General features: G+C 39.5%; 1 protein-coding gene across 3 annotated transcripts in view; it reads right to left on the reverse strand.

Annotated features, from left to right (window-relative positions):
- Positions 1-18,763, reverse strand: part of ATG7 (autophagy related 7) — a 90,098-nt gene that overhangs the window by 45,021 nt on the left and 26,314 nt on the right. For 2 of the 3 annotated variants that reach the window (XM_057404242.1, XM_057404240.1), the window contains one exon: positions 8,718-8,840. In XM_057404242.1, the coding sequence (XP_057260225.1) occupies positions 8,718-8,840 (123 nt within the window). Of the gene's footprint in view, positions 1-8,717; positions 8,841-16,312; positions 16,427-18,763 lie in introns of those variants that run through there. The other variant, XM_057404241.1, reaches the window with a different exon arrangement.

Raw genomic sequence — 18,763 nt, forward strand, 5'->3', positions numbered from 1 at the left:
ATTAACAGTCAAACATTCAGCAGTTTAGTGAATGCAGAGGCAGACTTGCCTCAAGGAATTCATAGCACCTTTGGGTAAGGCTGCAGCAGTATGTGTTTATTGAAATCTGCAGCTGGTAGTAATTTGTCCAGCAGCAAACTTGGTTTCTTTTTTTACTTGAATGATCTACAAGGGCCCACATACTCTGCAACTGTTCACTTGCACCAGGATGTACACGGTGTAATTTATGTTCTTAATTACGAAACAAAGTTTATCAGCATGTTTGGCTGGGTTATGTCTAATTCTTCACATGAGAATAACAGAATGCATCTTGAACAGTCTATTCGTTCTTCATTGAAACAAAATAGGTTGGTTGGAATGGGGGAGATTTAATCCCTAAATTATTTTCTTCTCCCTTCTTTACTGGAGATTTTTCCTCTAGAGAAAAAGGAGCCAACATGGTTTGAAAATTTTTCTAGAAGACAATTGCTCCTCTCCCTCCAAAAAAGAAAAAAAAAAGAGAGAATGCAGGTTATAATCCCAATTTGCCAAATATTGTTTTAATAATGATACACCTCATTTGAAACTGGGGGCTAGCCCAAAAGACTGTCAGCAGGGGCTCTTACTAGCCACGTAACAAATACCTCTCAAACGAACGGTTAGTGTTGTAAAGTAGACACAGAGAAGTCAAAATAGAGCACAAGGAGAGAACAGACCACAAGGCCCCCAAACTGAGATCCAATTATGAAGAAAGATTTTAGGATCTCAGTGTGCAAGTCCCTATGAATTTCAAGGTGTGAGACTCCTAGAAGATCAGGCCAGAATTCACAGGAAATTAAATGTTCATGACTGCACTGTTTTGAAGGGACACACCACTTCAGTAATCCTGTGCCAGTTTTTAGGCATGGTCATTCAGCATTTCCCTTAAAACTCTGGATAACTGTTATGCAGAAGGAAGAAAAGCACTTTGCAAACTACCCCCGTGTTCAACTTAGCTGTTTTTTTTAACTCGTTTGCTCACCTTTCTTTAGATCATACAGGATTACATTTTGTGCCTGGATCAGTAGATTAGTACAGTGTTTTGACTGATGGAGCAGTACTTCCCTACCTATACACAGGGGAGGTGAAACAGAAACACGGAGAATTACACCAAGGCATAATGCAAGCAATTGTGCAGCACTTCTGTCTCAGTGGGTTTCAGTCCATGTGACATCTGGGTCCTCGCTGCTTCCTCATTAACTGCTTAGTAAGCGTTGTTAATCGTTTCTCTGAACCCTTCACAACCTTCAAACTGCTGAAGTCCTCAGTGCCATAGCAGGGTACCCCCAGACAGCTGGGATGCTTTAGATGTACCAAGTCCCTATTCACTAGATCAGCCACTTCAGTCACAGAAGTCGTTTGTAACTTCTTCACCTTGTAATGTCAGATACTGGCAAAGAAATTAGGCCAGAATATTGAACCTGTTCAGGCATATTAACACTAATTCACTGTGACGAGAAAAAACAGGGGTACGTCTCCTTCTGCCCCATAGAAGGCAATAGTAAAAAATGTAATTAAGAATACTAAATGCCTTAGAGGCATGGTAAGTTTCTACAGGTATCAACAAATCCATGTTTCAGACTCTACAGCTTCAGTACAGCAGTTCACTTGAAAACCCTGGGTGCTGTGTTCATCATTAAAACATTCTAAAACCTTCAAGTACAATTTAATATCATTTACTATCATGGCACAAAACAAAACACTGCTTTCACCTCCTTCAGATACTGATCTCATGAGAGCAATTAGAACAAAAAGGAAAACTAGTGTACCTCTGCAGCTGTACTTAAGGTGCTGGTATTGTTAAGACAGGAGATACGAGAAAGCATGGACACTTTGAGCCCTCTTGGTAGAGAATGTCTGCTGTTGAACAGCACTAACCTCCACTGATCAGTACAAGTAAACAAGTGAAGAGGACAAACACTCCACAGTGATTACCTACACAAGCCAGCACTTAGAAGCTGCACAGGCGCTCTGAAGAACACAGACTAAATACTAGTGTTACAGCAGTTTCATAGCACCTGGCAAGGCGCTACAGTCCTAAAACTGATTTTCTTACAGCTATTTGTTGCATAGCATTTTCCCTTCGCATAAAACTCAATTTATTTATTCACAGCAGGCCTTTCCATTTTACAGCTATGCAAGATTTACTGTGCAATTTTATATAGAGATAGATTTAAACTCTATCAATGTTTTGGCACTGTCACAGTAATCCACAGTTTAACACATGAAAAAAAAACGCCCTGTTGCTCACCCAAATGCCATCATTCCACTTCTTGCAGGGATTTTAGGCTAAAATTTTCCTATATATTTGAAATTTCAAATAAAAACCCCCAGCTTTATTTTTCAAATAAAAACCCCCAGCAGCTTAAATAAAATATTAATATATACTTATATATATTTTATTTTTATATTTTAGATATATATATTTTATATATATTTACACTGAATAGTCATTATTTCCTCTGTCCCAAGTATTCTTACATTCGAATTTGAAGAGTTTAATTTCATTTTACTAATAACCACATAAGTTTAATGTATCTATCAACTTACACAGCTAATCAGAAGCACCTTTTACAGCCAGCATTTCCATGTCAAAACTTGTAGTAAAAGTAATTTATCAAGTTGTTTCCTACTTTAGAGACAAGCTGACACAGCATGTTGTGACAACACAGATTTAATCATTTGAAGCGATATGGGTAGTGTTTCTATTGCTGTCCCCACTTTTCAAATCTCTCTTTGGAGTTCAAACGTTAATGAGGGTTGACTGATGCCAATATGTTTGGAACTACAACAGGCCACACTCTGGTCTTACAGGACTCTCAGCTCAGAAGACTGGGAGGCTCTCATCCTTGAGACCTGCCTTGAAGCATTCCTGTACACGAAGAAACCTTTCCATTCTGTACAACCCTACCATTACCTGTCCTTCCTCCTTTCCCTTGGCTTCAAGCAGAATGACTGCAAAAGGCCCCTCCTGTCCTGAAGGGACAAATACGTATTTAATCAAAACCAACATGAAACACAGGTATTTGAGCACTCAGGCTGATGATGTTAAGTCCCGGGAACAGCATTGAGCATTATTAGTAATACTAAGTGAAGTCATCAGTAAAGTTATCCAAGGAAAGACAAGGAGATCACATTATGGTACAAAATACGAGGGTGCTGAGGCGCTGGCACAGGGTGCCCAGAGCAGCTGTGGCTGCCCCATCCCTGGCGGTGTTCAAGGTCAGGTTGGACACAGGGGCTTGGAGCAAGCTGCTCTAGTGGAAGGGGTCTGTGTGCGTGGCAGGGGTTGGAGCTGGATGAGCTTTAAGGGCCCTTCCAACCCAAACCAGTCTGGGATTCCATTATTCCATGAAAACAGAGGAAACACTTCACAGATATTTCTACATGCTTCAAAGAGCAGCATAAGGTATCAGTAAAAAGACCACTCCTGCGTGTGTTCAAAGGCTATAAAACTCAGTTTGAACTGTTTTGTGTTGATGTAGCAATTACCTCTCCTTGGCAAAAGTTCAAGAGCAGAAATACCACAGATTCAGCTAAGCACCGCATGAAGGACTGACATACTCAATCTATTTTAGGCACGTAACAGCAAAGCATAATAACCAGAAAGCATTGAAATTTACATACATTAAAAAAACTACCATAACAGAGAGTCGTTTCTCATCTGGACCATGTTCAACAGTAATTCATTTGCAGAAAAAAATTCCCATTATTTGAGGCTCTGGGAAATATTGTTTGATGAATGAAGGAAAATGATGACACTAATGGATATCATGAGAAAACTCAAAAAAAAAGAAAGAACCCAGCTCCTGAAAGAAACCAGATTAATCTCTTAAGCTCTTAGGAAAGAGATTCCAGGGCAGGCCTGAATATGTCAAAGTGAATTTCTCCTGAAACACACCAGATTAAGAACATGAAGGAAAACAAAAATGCTCAAAGACACAGCAAAATCTCAAATACTAATTTGGGTCTACCCATCAGTGGTGGGGTTTGTAGGAAGCTTTCGTAACATCAAGCAAATTTCAATCCTGCATCCTGCTTGGCCCACTAACAGAAACAAACGCTGGAGTTACAGAATTGACTGTTCTAGCGCTGCTGAAGCAGGGATTTCCTGTTTTGTTTAGGGGGTTTATTTTTGCATTGATTTTGTATGTTATTGTTTCAGAAGCAAATACGCTGCACAATATCATGCACAATCAGAAATAAGGTTATTTTTCAGAGCAAAGCACATTGGAAACCCTGAATTTTCTTCCCAATTTGGAGAAGCACAAAGTGCACTTTTAATACCAGCTGCCTATTATACAGCTATATTCTGTTCCCCAAGAAATGGCTGTACAAATGGTCAGGCACAAACTTCTAGAGCAGAATCAGAATAAAAAAGGGTTTTCTACATTTTCTCTTATTCAAAGAGCTCAAAGGATTATCGTGGCCTGATTTAGGGTTTGCTTTTGTGTTGTTTTAAAAATTAATCCTACCCTTCCATAGGACAGGAATTCTAATCTGCACCATTTGGGATAGAGAACACCAGCACAGCAAGGGGATTCTGCAAATACCAAGCAGGGTTCATTCTCTGACCACAAAAACTTGCCATAAACTAGAGATACTTTGTAAGAAACAAAAGAACTTTAAGTATAAAGTTACTAAAGAGAAATAACATAGGCATCATGACCTCCTGACCTTTATAATCCCATTCAGACTCTACAATCACAGCTATCTGACCTTATAATCACATTCAGAAACATGAACTCTGGTCTGGATTTGATTATTTTGCAAAATTCTTTATGATCCTCTTACGATTGCAAAAGTTCTGCCACTTCTTGTGTTTTAATCAGTCACAAAGCATGTATTTGTGCATTTTACAGTTTTCTTTCATCCCAACAAAGCATAAAATACAGTAAAGCTGCCTAAAGCATCAAGTAATTTAGGAATAAGTAAGAAAGTACATTTATACTTGGGTCTTCTTGAGAAAAGAGAGAAATTATGTTTGTTTATGAAAATGTCTTGCATAGAAATTCAATTACACACACTACAGCAAACTCATGTAAAAATCTCTCTTCGCTGTTGTTACTGCTTCTTCTATCAATACCTGTCAATAGATGCTTCACTCCCAGTGTTTTCAAGAGTACTTATGTTTACTGTGAGGTGTTCCTGCCCATGGCAGGGGGGTTGGAACTAGATGATCTTAAGGTCCTTTCCAACCCTAACTATTCTATGATTCTATGTTCAAATAAGGATTAGCTCAGTTATTTGCTTAACTGGGCCTGGAAGAACAGTGTCAGTCGTTTCTGAAGAAAAAGGGTGACCATAAAATGAGTATCCTTAAAGAAGTGAGGTTCTTAGAAAATCTTCCAAATGGGAATGGCTCTTCCACAACTATGGAATCATCTTGACCATCGGTTTTACTTATGTGTCAACTTTCACTTCCAGAAGCATGCCTCGCTGGTACAAACCAATCTTTAACACAGAGCAGTCAAGTGTGTATCAGAAAATCTGTAATTTTAGACTAGGTTAAATAAAAAGAGCTCTCCAAACCAGCAAAACCCAATACACTTTGCAGGGTTAAGTCTGGTGTATGTGACAAGCAAACCACTTGGTTTCAGAGATGCACTGTGATATGCACCCGTTTCTGGGCAGCCCAGACAAGTTCTGAGCTGGTAGCAATGCAGTTGTTGTCCTGCCTCCAAATCAATGCCTCCAGTTTCTGACTAATAATTCATGAGATCCATAGGCTTTCTGTATTTTAAGCCCCGCTGTTAAACTCGACTACACAGGGAACAAGTATCACAGAATCATAGAATCATTTAGGCTGGAAAAGACCCTTAAGATCATCAAGTCCAAGTGTTAACCCAGCACTGCCAAGTCCATCACTAACCCATGTCCTTACGTGCCACATCTACAAACATCAGAATATTTTAGTTTCTTTTGGAATACTTGTTTCACCAGCACTAGTACAGACTACCATAAAGTGAAAAAGTTTTAGTTAGGAATAAGGAGACAAAGCTATCTGGAAAACAAGAGTGCAGCTTTTATGTGAGCTTGGCCAAATCCCAAAGTGAACTGCATCCAGTGGAAACAAGGTCTAAGTGCTGACCTGGGAGTTTCCCACAGCTCCTATTGGCCTTCACAGCTATGCATGTCACCAGAGCCTCTTGCTAAAGCTGTATGTAAGTATCTAACTGGTATTAAAAAAAAAACAAGAATAGAACCTAAATTAAAGCCAGATGTGGAAAAAGCAGATGCCTGAAATTTACTGTCATTTCAAGGCTGAATAGAAGCACTTGCTAATTTTATTATTTACTAAGTAAATTGTCATGCTAAGTAAGTCACGTAGAACATTTGTAATTTCCTGATGCATCTCATGGTAAAGAAATAGGTGCTCTACTGACTAAAGCTCTGTAGTTGGAATGAAATTTCAACCACAAACTAAATCAGTGTTATGATTCCTCCAGTTGCACACTGAATTATGATTCTATTCTTATCAGTCATTTTAAAAAGCTGAGGTCAAGGATGTCAAGATGGCATTAACACTTAGGTTAACAGCTCAGGACTGGAACAGGAAATTGAACAATGCAAGCAAAAAGGATAATCAGTAAGTGGAAAGTCTTCCATATCTTACTGCAAATTGTATTGCTATGATCCGGGCAAGCACAAAGCATGCAGAGAGGGAAGGTTTTCATGGAAGCTTCAGGCCATCCAAGCCCATTCTATTTAATGTAGCCACTCCTCCAGAACATGCATGACTTACCCAGATTCTCTTTCAAGCAACTCAGAAGCTATTTTATAGACTTAGTTTAGTATTTAGCTCATTAAAGCCCTTCCGTACACACATCATGAAGGCAGCTAAGCATTTGTTAGGTGAATTAAAAAAAACAGGAAGGTTAAGTGTGTGATTTAACTTAACATGCAATATGCTGAAGCATAAGACCAGTATGACAAAACCTCCTGCTCTTCTGACAACAACAAAATACTCTATGCAAAGCATGCTGTTAAACACTCTCAATGAATCGACATTTTAGGAGTGATCCCTTTAAAAGAAGATTGAGTAGTTTCATACCAGATTTCCCTATCAGGTACTTAATATCACTTATTTCATACGCAGAATTGTGATATAATTATGATGCTGCTGTAGCAAACTTAAGGTTGGGTGACATGTAATTTTACAAGTCCATTTTCTTTACAGTGGAGCAACAGCACTGGTCAAATTTTCCTAGCTAGGAGGAAAGGAAAATCTTCAGTTATTAGGAGTCATTTTGATGGTCACCAAACCCAGCAATTATCCACAAAATCTCTTTGAAGAGTCTGAGTGCAGAGAGGCAAGTAACTTCTCAACAGAATGATCACACATGGAGCCATAAAAATGGGCCATACCTGTCTTATGAAACCTCTCTCACTACTTTTGTTGCTGTTTTTAGAAATCCAAGAATCAAGAATATCCTAAACCAATCCCAAGATCACTGCTCTTCATAAATCTAATGTCTCCATTTTAGAGAATATATTCTGCCAACAGCAGCTCAAAAGCAGCCAGAAACCTGAAAAACCATTTCACAGTTCTAAAACTCAGCAATATAAATGACACAATCTGCCCTGCATAAGAAAAATGAGCTCAAAAGACAGGAATAATTCAGCAGAAAATAACTGAAAGCACGCTCTTATGCACCTCAAAGTTTTAAGAACTGCCCCAGATCATGCAGAGTGGAAGACAACAAAACCACCTCTTTCAGAGTCAGCAGTGGCAGAACGCAACAGGAGAGTTAAAAAGAGTTCAAAGCCAACTTTAGAAACACCTACGTGATACGACTCCACCAAAATTCAATTACAGATGTAGAACAGCACAGACATTTGCAGACGGAGGAAGGATTACACATCACTGCTCAAATACAATAATAAGGCAGATAGCTGTTTCATTTTTTATGGAACAAACTCAGTATCACAAGTCTTTAGACAGGGTTATCACCCATGAGAGCAAAACATACCCCAATCTCATTCCACATAACAACTTCTGTAAGTAGAGAAATAAACAGCATTGCTTTCTCCACATAATAATCCATCAGGCAGTATAATAATAACATTTCAGACTGAACTAAAAAGATTCCCGACTTCCTTACAACACATAACATAGGTTCACTTGGTTTACTTAAAAGCAATTCTTAACAACTCAGACATAAGAAGTTAAAGCAAGTGAAGATAATATCTAACCTATGTAGGAACCTGTGTAAAGACTGCGGCTACCTACAATCAGCACCTGTACACTCGTAATGCTTGCACAAACTGCAGTTTACACTGCCACAGGAACAGCCTAACAGACAGGAGCTCTCGTGATAACACAGTCAGAACTGTCAAGCAACAACTGTTACTTAAATATTTCTGTATTTCACAAAATGGGACAACAATAAAATGAATAATAACAATAGTGCTGCACATTTCTAACTGGCTGCCAACCTGCATCACATCATCTGTTCTTACAAAAAGAATGATCTCTCACATCCAACAACATTTCTTATTCTGTAACATTAAAAGGACACATCTTATCTTACTGGATGGATTATCCATGTGGCTTGTGTAAATCATCCTGTAAATCAAGCACCACTGCTGATGCTATCAGTGATTCATTTAATCACATGGTTATACAGCTGAGCATAAAACCAAGTGCACTTTACTACCATCTCTTTATTCTTATTATCCTAATTGCATTTTCTTACCTCAGCAGCCTGTGTCTCCTGGTGTAATAAAGTCAGACCCGTCAAGTCTTCTAAGAAGGAATGTGAAGAATTAAAAACTTTGGCTAGGAAATTAAACCCTTCTCGTTCATACTGGTCAAGGACCTGTCAAAGAAACAAACAGAAAAGGGTTTTAATGTCCTGAATGTGATTCATCATCATCGTATTTTGCTTACAAAATAAAAGTGCAATCTTTCTGAACACTCAGAAAATGACTTTATATTGTAAACAGGTAAAAATTATGGAGACAAGAACCACCACTTCTCCCAGCTCAATTTTGAAGGCGCGGAAAGGAGGAGGTATGAGAGGCATGAGAGACGAGAGGTTTAAGATTTTCTGGTTTAAACATATTTTTAAGCTAGTAACAAGACAGACAACACAGCAAGTAGAAAAACTTAGCTGCAAAGTCATGAAAGGAGCATTCGAGTTACACAAAACACAGTAAAAGACTGTTCCAATGCATCAGTTAAGGGAAAGAACCATGCTGGGACAGACGAAAAGTTCTCCGAGTAAGTGTCCAAGTCCAACATCCTCCCAGTCTCCAGAGATTCATGGGTCTGAGACCACTGTATCTTAAAGGCCTTTTTATTTTCCTACTCTGATTTTCCCTATTTATCTTCTGTTGTGAGAATCTTATAGACTAGCACAAGAATTGTGAGGAAGGTTTTAACTTATGCTCCTCTCAAACCCCTAACCATGACAAATTTTATTTCATATAGACATAGCTTAAATGACTATTTCACAGGCTGATTTCATAAAATCATACAATGGTTTGGGCTGGAAAGGACTTTAAGATCATCCAGTTCCAAACCCCTTGCCATGGGCAGGGACACCTCACACTAGACCATGTCGCCCAGGGCTCTGTTCAAACTGTCCTTGAATGCTGTCAGGGATGGAGCATTTACCACTTCTTTGGACAGCCTGTTTCAGTGCCTCACCACCCTCACAGTGAAGAACTTCTTCTTGTATCTAACCTGAACTTCACCTGCTTAAGGCTGAATCCATTGCCCATTTCGATCAAACATTAACATTAGATTTCAATCAAGTGTGATGGAGATTGAGGAAAGAGAAGATAAATGTCAAAGACGACTGCAAGTTCTGTGAAAGCAGGTAGCAAGAAAGTAGAAGGAACGTATGATCGAGCAATGCACTTAATATCCACTGTTTTCCTCTTTTTGTCCCCAGTTCTACCACTGGCCATTTATATCCCGCTCGGCTACCACCAGGCTCACTTGTTTTGCAATACATGGGGTTTTGTGGATTTGTCCAGTGACCCACGCACCTCATCAGAAATTAAAAGAGAAAAAAAGGAAAGGAAAAAAAAAAGACTTAAAACCCACACAAGAGCATATCTTTGGGTTTTTCTTCCCGAGATAAACACACCAAGACAAGCTCATCTGACTGCTCACAGTGCAATGTAGAGAACTGGACAACTTCAGCATTCTACCCGAGGTAAGTCCTCCATTCCATTATGTAGTGAAACTGCACTGTGTATACACACATACATTCAATGACTATACTGCTCCAAAACTCTAATAAAGCAACCAGATGTGCAGAAGTCCCTCGCATCTGGCTCCCTCCGAAACACTGCATTCAGACATCAACTGACAAACCTGGATGATGTTCACAGCTCTGCTTGTATATAAACCTCAAAGCTATCGGCATTAGCAAACGTGTTGCTATTGCTTTCATCTGTTGGAACCACATTAGGGAGTTTATGAAACATCTCTGGAGCGATGCAGCTACATTGTCGTTCACAGTATATTGAAACTGTAGTCTTATTCTAAAGTATTGCAGCGTATCAATGAAACACAGGGACAAGAATTTAACCTCTCTTCCCAGAGGTAAAAAATATGGGATATGCAAATGTTATGAAGAGAGCAGAGAACAGAGTACAACCTTACTACATATGAGATGCCTATCAAATAGTCTTCAAATCGGGTCGATTTTGTTGCTCAACTAACTAAACTCAACTAAACTCCCAAGTATTGCTTCCTCAGCAAGTATATTACTTCAAGTGTGCCAGGGTGTTCTGTGTAAACTGTCCTAGTCTATCCTGGAGATATGCTTAACCTTATTCCCTGCCCCAGCCAAATGAATCCTTATGTGCTCACACAAAGTAGACTGCAGCACCCCACTGACATTCATAATGTCCAGCATCAGTTGTGGATGAATCACCTGGAAGAATTGTTATTAAATCCAAGTGCCCTTTCTATTGTGATTATCATGGAAAAGACTAGGAAATCTACCATTAGGTGTCTTAATACAGATTTGTCTTGTATCAGCCCCTGCAGAAGCTTGAAAAGCTTTATCAGAAAGCGCACTTGCTGATTATAATTACCTTCTATAATGGGAATAGCCTGCTGAAGAACCTCCTGACTAGCTTTACAACAGAAATCCCAGCCACCAACATACCAGGGAGTCAAAGCATGACCTGACAACATCAGTCAGTTTGCTGCCCAAGCAGTGGTGGTACCCTTAAAGGAGGATACAGTACCATGAAACCCTTCCAACACAAGCAACAATTGAAAGAACATTTTGTCACCCTCAGGCACTTTGTTTCCTACTGCAATGATTACAACTTTCCAATGAATACTATAAAGGGATAAACGCCACTGACTTGCCCACCTAGAACTTTTACTACACAAATTCAGTAACAACTGTCCTCTGATAAATATAACATGGCGTGTATTTGTTTAGTAGCCACTGAACATGCCTCCCAAAGGAAAAAGAAATAGCAAAATAAAACTCCTCTCAAATTCCTATGCCAGGAGACCACACAGGAATACTCTGCAGGTCATTCAGGAATAAAGCCGGGCTAGACATCAAACTGGCACAAAACATTGCTAAAGAATGCTTCCAGATTTAGTAAGTGCCCAATTGTTGCTGCGTGGAAGGGAAATTTTCTCCTATTTAATCATGCCCAGCAAAACATAAAGGCCCATGGTTGGCAGGAGCTTGCTTTTTCAGCTCTTAGCTCTCTTTGCTGTGAACACCATACCTGGTACCAATGGGATTATTCTGAATGGCAGCTTTACAGGAGAAAACTACCTGAGAGATGTTGTAACTTTTCTTATTATTGAACTCCAATCAGTTACTATCTGACCTCAGGTGTAACAAAAGACCCTCACAGACTGTTTCTGGGTGTCACTGAGCAGCCTTCAGCAACATGTAACTATGCAGCAGTTGGTTTTCACAAGCAGAAAAAACTGCATGGCAGCAACAAAATGATCCAAGAGGATGTAATTCTTCTGCCAAGCAAGGCGAGCTGGAGCAACGCAGATTGATGAAGGAACTCAACTTCTTCTCACTTGTGGGTCACTTTTTAGAGCTTAGCAGGCGAATTCCAAAGTAACTTGCCTTCTGTATTTCATGCCTGTGACAAACACTGCCACTGTGACAAACGCTCTCTTGCCTGACACATGTAAATCTCCTCTAGGGTTGACGCTATAAGCTCAGTTCCAGTCTCCCTTTTACAGAGCCAGAGCTACAAGCAACTTTTTGCATGATGGCATTTTAATAGAACAAATGAATCTGTGGACGCACATTATCACACCAGGGACAAATTAATGTATTGCTAAAGCTCTTCGTGTAAGTGATACACAGTAACTCATTTTATTACCAATCTTTATTCTTGTCTGTTTACTGAAGGAAAATAAAACAAGTCTCATGGTAGGAGGAAAAATAAAATAGAGGCTTAGAGTAAAAGAACTCGTTTTGAAACAAGAAACAGATGTGCAGCCTTGGTGTTACATCCCTTTTTAACAGCATTCTGCACAAAGAAGTCTCAATTGCTGGGTAGAAAGACATTCAGAAAAAGACTCTGGCTCCAGGATTGCTTTATAGCATAAAAGTTAATTTCTGGTTAAGTCAATATACAAACCTCAAACTCCAAATCCCGAGAACCTGGGCACTGATGTGAAACTGGCTCACATTTTATGCCTCATTTCTGTCACAGAGTTTTTAATCTTTTCCCAGTACTTCCATTTGAGTTAGTGTTTTTTGTTTTCTAAGCAGTTAGCATCTGCAGAGCTCCAAACAGTGGCATTTACTTTCCAGGAAAATAAGAAATTACTGCTACCACATTTATTGATTACACTCAAGAAGACATACGGGTATAGCCTGCCGCCAGAACAACGAGGCTGCTGTGTTTTATGCTCCTCCTGGCTTTAAGCACTTTCCACTCCAGAAGGACAGCTCACTTGCCTTCCCTACCCTAGCTTCCCCCTAAGGGGACAGACCTTCACTAAACATTGTAGAGTCAGAAACTCCACCAAATTCAATATTCTATTCAGGAATTTTACATGCCTAGATATATTACTGCACACTGCTAACTATCCAGTTATCACAGGCATTGCACAACGAACAGACTACTGTGAGTGTTAGCATGTTGGAAAGAACCATTTCAGTTTCAACAGCTGCTTGGAAACAAAGGAAGACATGTAAAAGTCTTGCCAGTTCAACCTTCAAAGCTCAATGTATCTGCTATTAAAACAGGAAGTTTAGTGAAAGACTACAACACTGTGAAGAATCCTTCTAAGCGAGAACAATCTGATGAGGCACATGAGCCATTGGGATCTTAGGTGTAGGCAGTAACTCTGGTTTCCTTAAGAAGACCCTCAGCTCCTAGACTCTTGTCTTTTCATTCATTTCTTGATTTTTATGACCATTCGGTCCTAAAAAGTTGTAAAGAAAAGCCTAATAAGGTGATCCTGTAATACACTTATGCAAAAGCATGCAACAAAACTGAACTTTTCTGAAGAGCACTGATTTCCCAGGGACTCAGTTCATGACACTGGCACGGAGAAGTCTGACAATGCTACATGAGCACAAAGATGACTTTTAAGACACTTCATCTTTTGACAATACTCCCAACTATCTAAAACGTGTCTACAAATGGCCATTCAGAATTGGGCATTCGGACATGATAGAGAACAAGACCATAAAGCAAAGGTGTGAGGCAGGCTGTCTTGCAGGTGCATGCTGAAGAAGGCTATTCAGAAAACGCTGCAAGGTTACAAAACACAAGCCAAGAAAGGCCTTGTCCAAATTTTTGGCTCATATCCAAATAATTAAAACACCCTCTGCAGACACAACTGTCTCCAAGGCTTCCCATAATCAGCATTAAAATTAAAGCAAATCAGTATAAACCCCTCAGTAATCCCAGTGCAAAAAGCTGAAAATTCATTTAAGAAACAAAACAGACTACTGGTTTAATTTAGAGCAGGAATGCAGTGATACAGATGTGCTTTGTTTGTTGCCATTACTTACACTGATTCTGAGTTGCAATGGACAGAAAACGGATTATTAACTTACTGAAGAAGAGGCCCTGAAAGGACTTGACAAGATTTTTTAGCTTAGGTCTTTCCAGTTTCTTTTTTTGATTAATGAAAAGGAGGAAAGAAGAGCTCTTGGAAATTTAAGAGATGTAAATTTAAGCATGGTCTTCTCAGGCATGCATCCTGTGCTGTTCTGCAAGAACCTTGATGTGCTGTGCACACAAGTAACCATTTTTCCTGATGTGACAGACTAACACTACAGACAAAACTGAGAGCTTCATTTTTGCCACTCTTCCCTTTCTAAAATATTTCTCCCAACTAATTTTAAACAAAATGACATCTTCAGATTACAGTCAATATAAGAGCTTCCTACTGGACGGTGTACAAGTTTAAAGCATTCCCCACCTCAAAGCATTAGTAAACACAAGTTAAGGCAAGGGAGAGGGAGAGTAGATACTGGGAATACAGGAACAAGAGAGTTTCAAGCAGACAACATCATTAGATCATCTGTCCTGACCTCTCCATACATGGGTACGTCCTTCAGTCACCTCACAGCCATCCCTTGCTCGCTCCACATTTTACACTGGACAGATATTTACAACTTTATTTATCCCCACTCTGCTTCCTGTCCAAAATTTATGCTGATTAGCTCATCGGCAGTTACAACATTCTTGGCTCCAGTTCATCCTGGCATTAGTCACTCTCTATTGTACAGCAACTGCAGAAAGCCATGCTTTCTCCCCAGTCACACTGGAGGTTACTGACAAGTTGTGGCTGGATCATGTTTGTTACCCATGTGCTGAACGCTCAGTTTTGCCTTGAAGTAGCAGTCAGAAACAGCACCCTTTTCCGCAGACAACCCCCAGTGCTGGGAGTGAAGCAAGGTCACTTCCCCACTCTCTGAAGTTCTCACAGAAAAGCAGCTGCCTCACACTCGGTACCATTTTGGCTGTCTCCACAGGTTGATCTATAAAGCCTGGAGTGGGCCATCTCTGATGTGTTGACTTCAGCAAGCAAAAAGCCAGTAATGACTGGGTAATACATAGGAAGTCATTTATTCCATCCTGCCATCAGCTGTCCCCTGCCATCAGTGCTTCAACAATAAGGCAAGATCTGCCAGACACTAAGCACCCAAACCCATTACTGCCTTCAACACAAATCACAGCTGCTCAATAGCTCCTAAATCCAGATCTCTAGCTCAAAAATCCAGATTTTGTAGACTATTTGAAAAAGAGGTTTTTATTATGCTACAATACCTATGCAAAACAGCACTGGAAGAAAAGCAGCATTTTCCCCAAACCACACGTATTTAATGGATTTCATGAGTTTCAGTCATTTTACCATCTTTAACTCCATTTCCTTCATTTTTTTTCCAATTTCATAACCAGAAGTACTTCTGCAAAGACACAGGTACAGGCAATACTGTAAAAATGTGGAAAGACTGAATAAAGGTTAAACTTACACTCTCCAAAAATGCCTACACGGACATTTGCAAACCAAAGAACAGTTGCCCAAAAAAGTAAGGCTGAAAATTTGTTAAGTTTAATCAAATAAAAGAGGAACACATATAGACAGACTGCTGTCAAAGACTGCAATGAGAAGAATGCAGAAGAGCACCCAAGGAAAAACTGCTACAGATAAAAATAGGAAGGCACTAAAAAAAAAAAATCTGAGAAAATATGTAGTAGCCATCCCTGAGATGGGAGTAATGAGATTAAAAGGGTAATTCAAACCCAAGTAAATGATATATCATCTAAATACCACAATTTAACATTTTAGCAGGATTTAAATATGAGATTATAATAAAGTAAAATCTATTTGCATAAAGATTGGGGGGGGGGGGCGGAATAGTGAGACTCCCACATCCTCACCCAGTTCCATGAGATAACTCTTACAAGACCTGGCCATCGAAGAGCAGAATATGGATGGAGTTCTAATTTCTCACTGTTGCATGTTGGCATTCCTTTTTAACGTGTAGAGATAGAATTGTGGCTGAAACTGCGAACTGCACACAGTGCTGCACTGTATCAATGTGAAGTACTTATTTGTACTGATGATTTTGACAAATGAGCGTTTTGGACCATATTCTGGCCTGAAAATTCGTATTCATGTGATTGAGACTTGATTTTTCACATTGGTTCAAGTTTTTCTTACATACACTCAGACCATTAACCCTCTTTGCATGGAAGTGATAAGAACAAACACTTTTTTCTCAATTATTGCACTAAATACGTTAACATATTAAACAACTCTTTTCCTGGTCACTAATATTAAAGAATAGGAGAAGTTTCAGCTGGACACTTAAAGTGATTCCTCAGCTTCCAAATAAAAATCTCGAAGCATACAAGGCAGACATGAAGCACACTGTGTTCGTGTGTTCTGTGAGGAATATACACTGAATCCTTGGAATAGCTGAACAATAAATAAGGGAATAGAAGGGCTCAGGTTGCAAGTATGCAAAAAACCTTATGAAAGTAAAAAGAACAATTACAAACTACTCATCTCAACAACTGGCCTTTGGAGTTCCAGAAAGAAACCTCCAGGATGAGATCTGAATTGGTTCTACACTCAGCAGCGGAAGGATGAACATCATCACCACACCATCACTGCAAACTGTATGCTCCTACTTTTATCCACTTCAGTATTCACCACCTTTGGCTTTGCAAGTCTTATGTGAGAGTCTGCCAGCAGTTAATTTTAAGTCGGAGTGTTTTAGTTTGGGTTTGTTTTTACTGACACAGAACGAATTCTGCAACAGCTGCACAGAGAGATGACAAGGCAGCATAAGGCTGCCATTAGAAGAAGTAAAAATGGTATTCTAGACAAAGTTAGATATTGACAATGTCAATACCAGAAACTTGTGGTGATGCCATCTCTTACTGATTGATAGTCATTTACTAAACTGTAGTTAAAATTAATTAACTGTAGTTAAAATTGAAGGAAGAAGAAATACTGGGAAACAAAACCAAAAAACCTCCAAGACCCACAGAATTTAAATGGTACAGAAATACAACCCGTCAGAAACATCAGTCATTGTTTTTAACAACGGCAGGTTTAATCTTCCCCTCAAACCCAGTATTTTACACTTAATGTGAAAATTCATTTTACTGATGGTACAGAAACTATACTATATGTGTCTTTTCACTTTTAGTGCAGACAACAGTTCTATTCAGGATGGACTTCGTTAACCATTCTTTCTTCCACTTACAACTGCTTAGAATAGCATCTCGCACACATTTAAGATCACTGAACAACCACTGTAACGCGTTTTTACCTCTTTTAATAATGTTTAACTTGGAGACAAGGAAACTAGTCAATACCATGGACCAGTTAGCCACAGCAGCTGCTTCTTGGACTGAATTCTGGATTCTCTGCAACATAGCCTTAGCTTTCAGGGTGTTGTATGTCCTTTGTTATTTTTTCTCCTTCCCTCCTTCTCTCAAGAAATCTTCTTAAGCATTTAATCAGTGGGGTTCTGTACAGACACCTCCACACCTTCTCCAACGCACCAAGCTGACTACACTGCTGATCCCACAGCCTTCCCTCTGTTCACAAAACAGAGTGATGTTTAAAGTTAATGATACTTTTAAGATTCCTGGGGCTCTTGATGATATTTGCCCTCCTCTAAGGGAACAAAATTCCAGCACAATGGTCACATTACCATGGTCACCATTTCTTAGGGTGTGATGTGGCATTCTTAGTACGCATCACAGCTTCCTTCGTTTAGCATCCTTTTACTTAGAATCATAGAACAGTTTGCATTGGAAAAGACCTTATGATCATTCTGTTCCAATCCCCTGCCATGGGGAGGAGAGGGGACAGTGTTCAGTGCCAGGCTGGACAGAGCCCTGGGAGACATGGTCTAGGGTGAGGTGTCCCTGCCCATGGCAGGGGGTTGGAACTGGATGATCTTAAGGTCCTTTCCAACCAAAATCATTCTGTGATTCTATGGTTCTATCTTTCAGGCAGCCAGCAGTAAAACCACCTTCACCATAACTCATTTTGAAAATATGTTATTTAAATCCTCTCACTGAATTAAAATTTATATCCAGAGAAGTCTGCCTGAGATTGACAAAGTCATGGGTGAGGTACTGCCCCCTTCTGCTACCCCACCTAACAGGGCATTTTTCTTCAAAGAGGAAAACCAAAAGTGATACATTCTGTAAGTCACTTATAAAACAAATTTCTCTGCCACCCTAAGAAAAGCATTATATTTAGCTCAGTATGCTGCAAATATGCCTCAGGATATTAATGATGCATTCTTTAAGTCTGAATGAATCTATCCAATATTAATACAGAGGCTGCACTGCACATAGAGGTGTCTAATTTTAACATATGCAAATTCAGGAAATAAGGGAAGTCGTAAGCCAACTCAATTACACAGACTGAACGTTACAGCACAGCTACATAAATAACTCTTTTTAAACATTCTTTTACATTTTTGCAGCGTTCATTCCTGAAGGACAAACATTTACCCCATTTCCTCCATCTTTTCTGCAAGCTGTGCAAGAGTTCACTTGGTTTAGCACAGGAAAGACTAAGGCTTTCCTCTCACCCCCATGATTCACACCTCTCTAACATCAACACATGCTTGAACTGAGAAGTGTATAATGTAAAAAGATTAAGGAATTTCCTTGACAGATGGTGTAATATGCTGTTACTGGGAGAATGTAACTTATGAAGTCCTTTCTCAATGCAGGTAGGGCAAAGACAAAGGGTCTTGCTGGACTAAAAGTTATCCCAACTGAA

The sequence above is a fragment of the Pezoporus wallicus genome, unplaced genomic scaffold (genome assembly GCF_028554395.1).
Source record: "Pezoporus wallicus isolate ANWC-B61680 ecotype Strahan unplaced genomic scaffold, APGP_CSIRO_Pwel_v1 contig_5935, whole genome shotgun sequence".
In the NCBI taxonomy this organism is placed as follows: Eukaryota; Metazoa; Chordata; class Aves; order Psittaciformes; family Psittacidae; genus Pezoporus; species Pezoporus wallicus.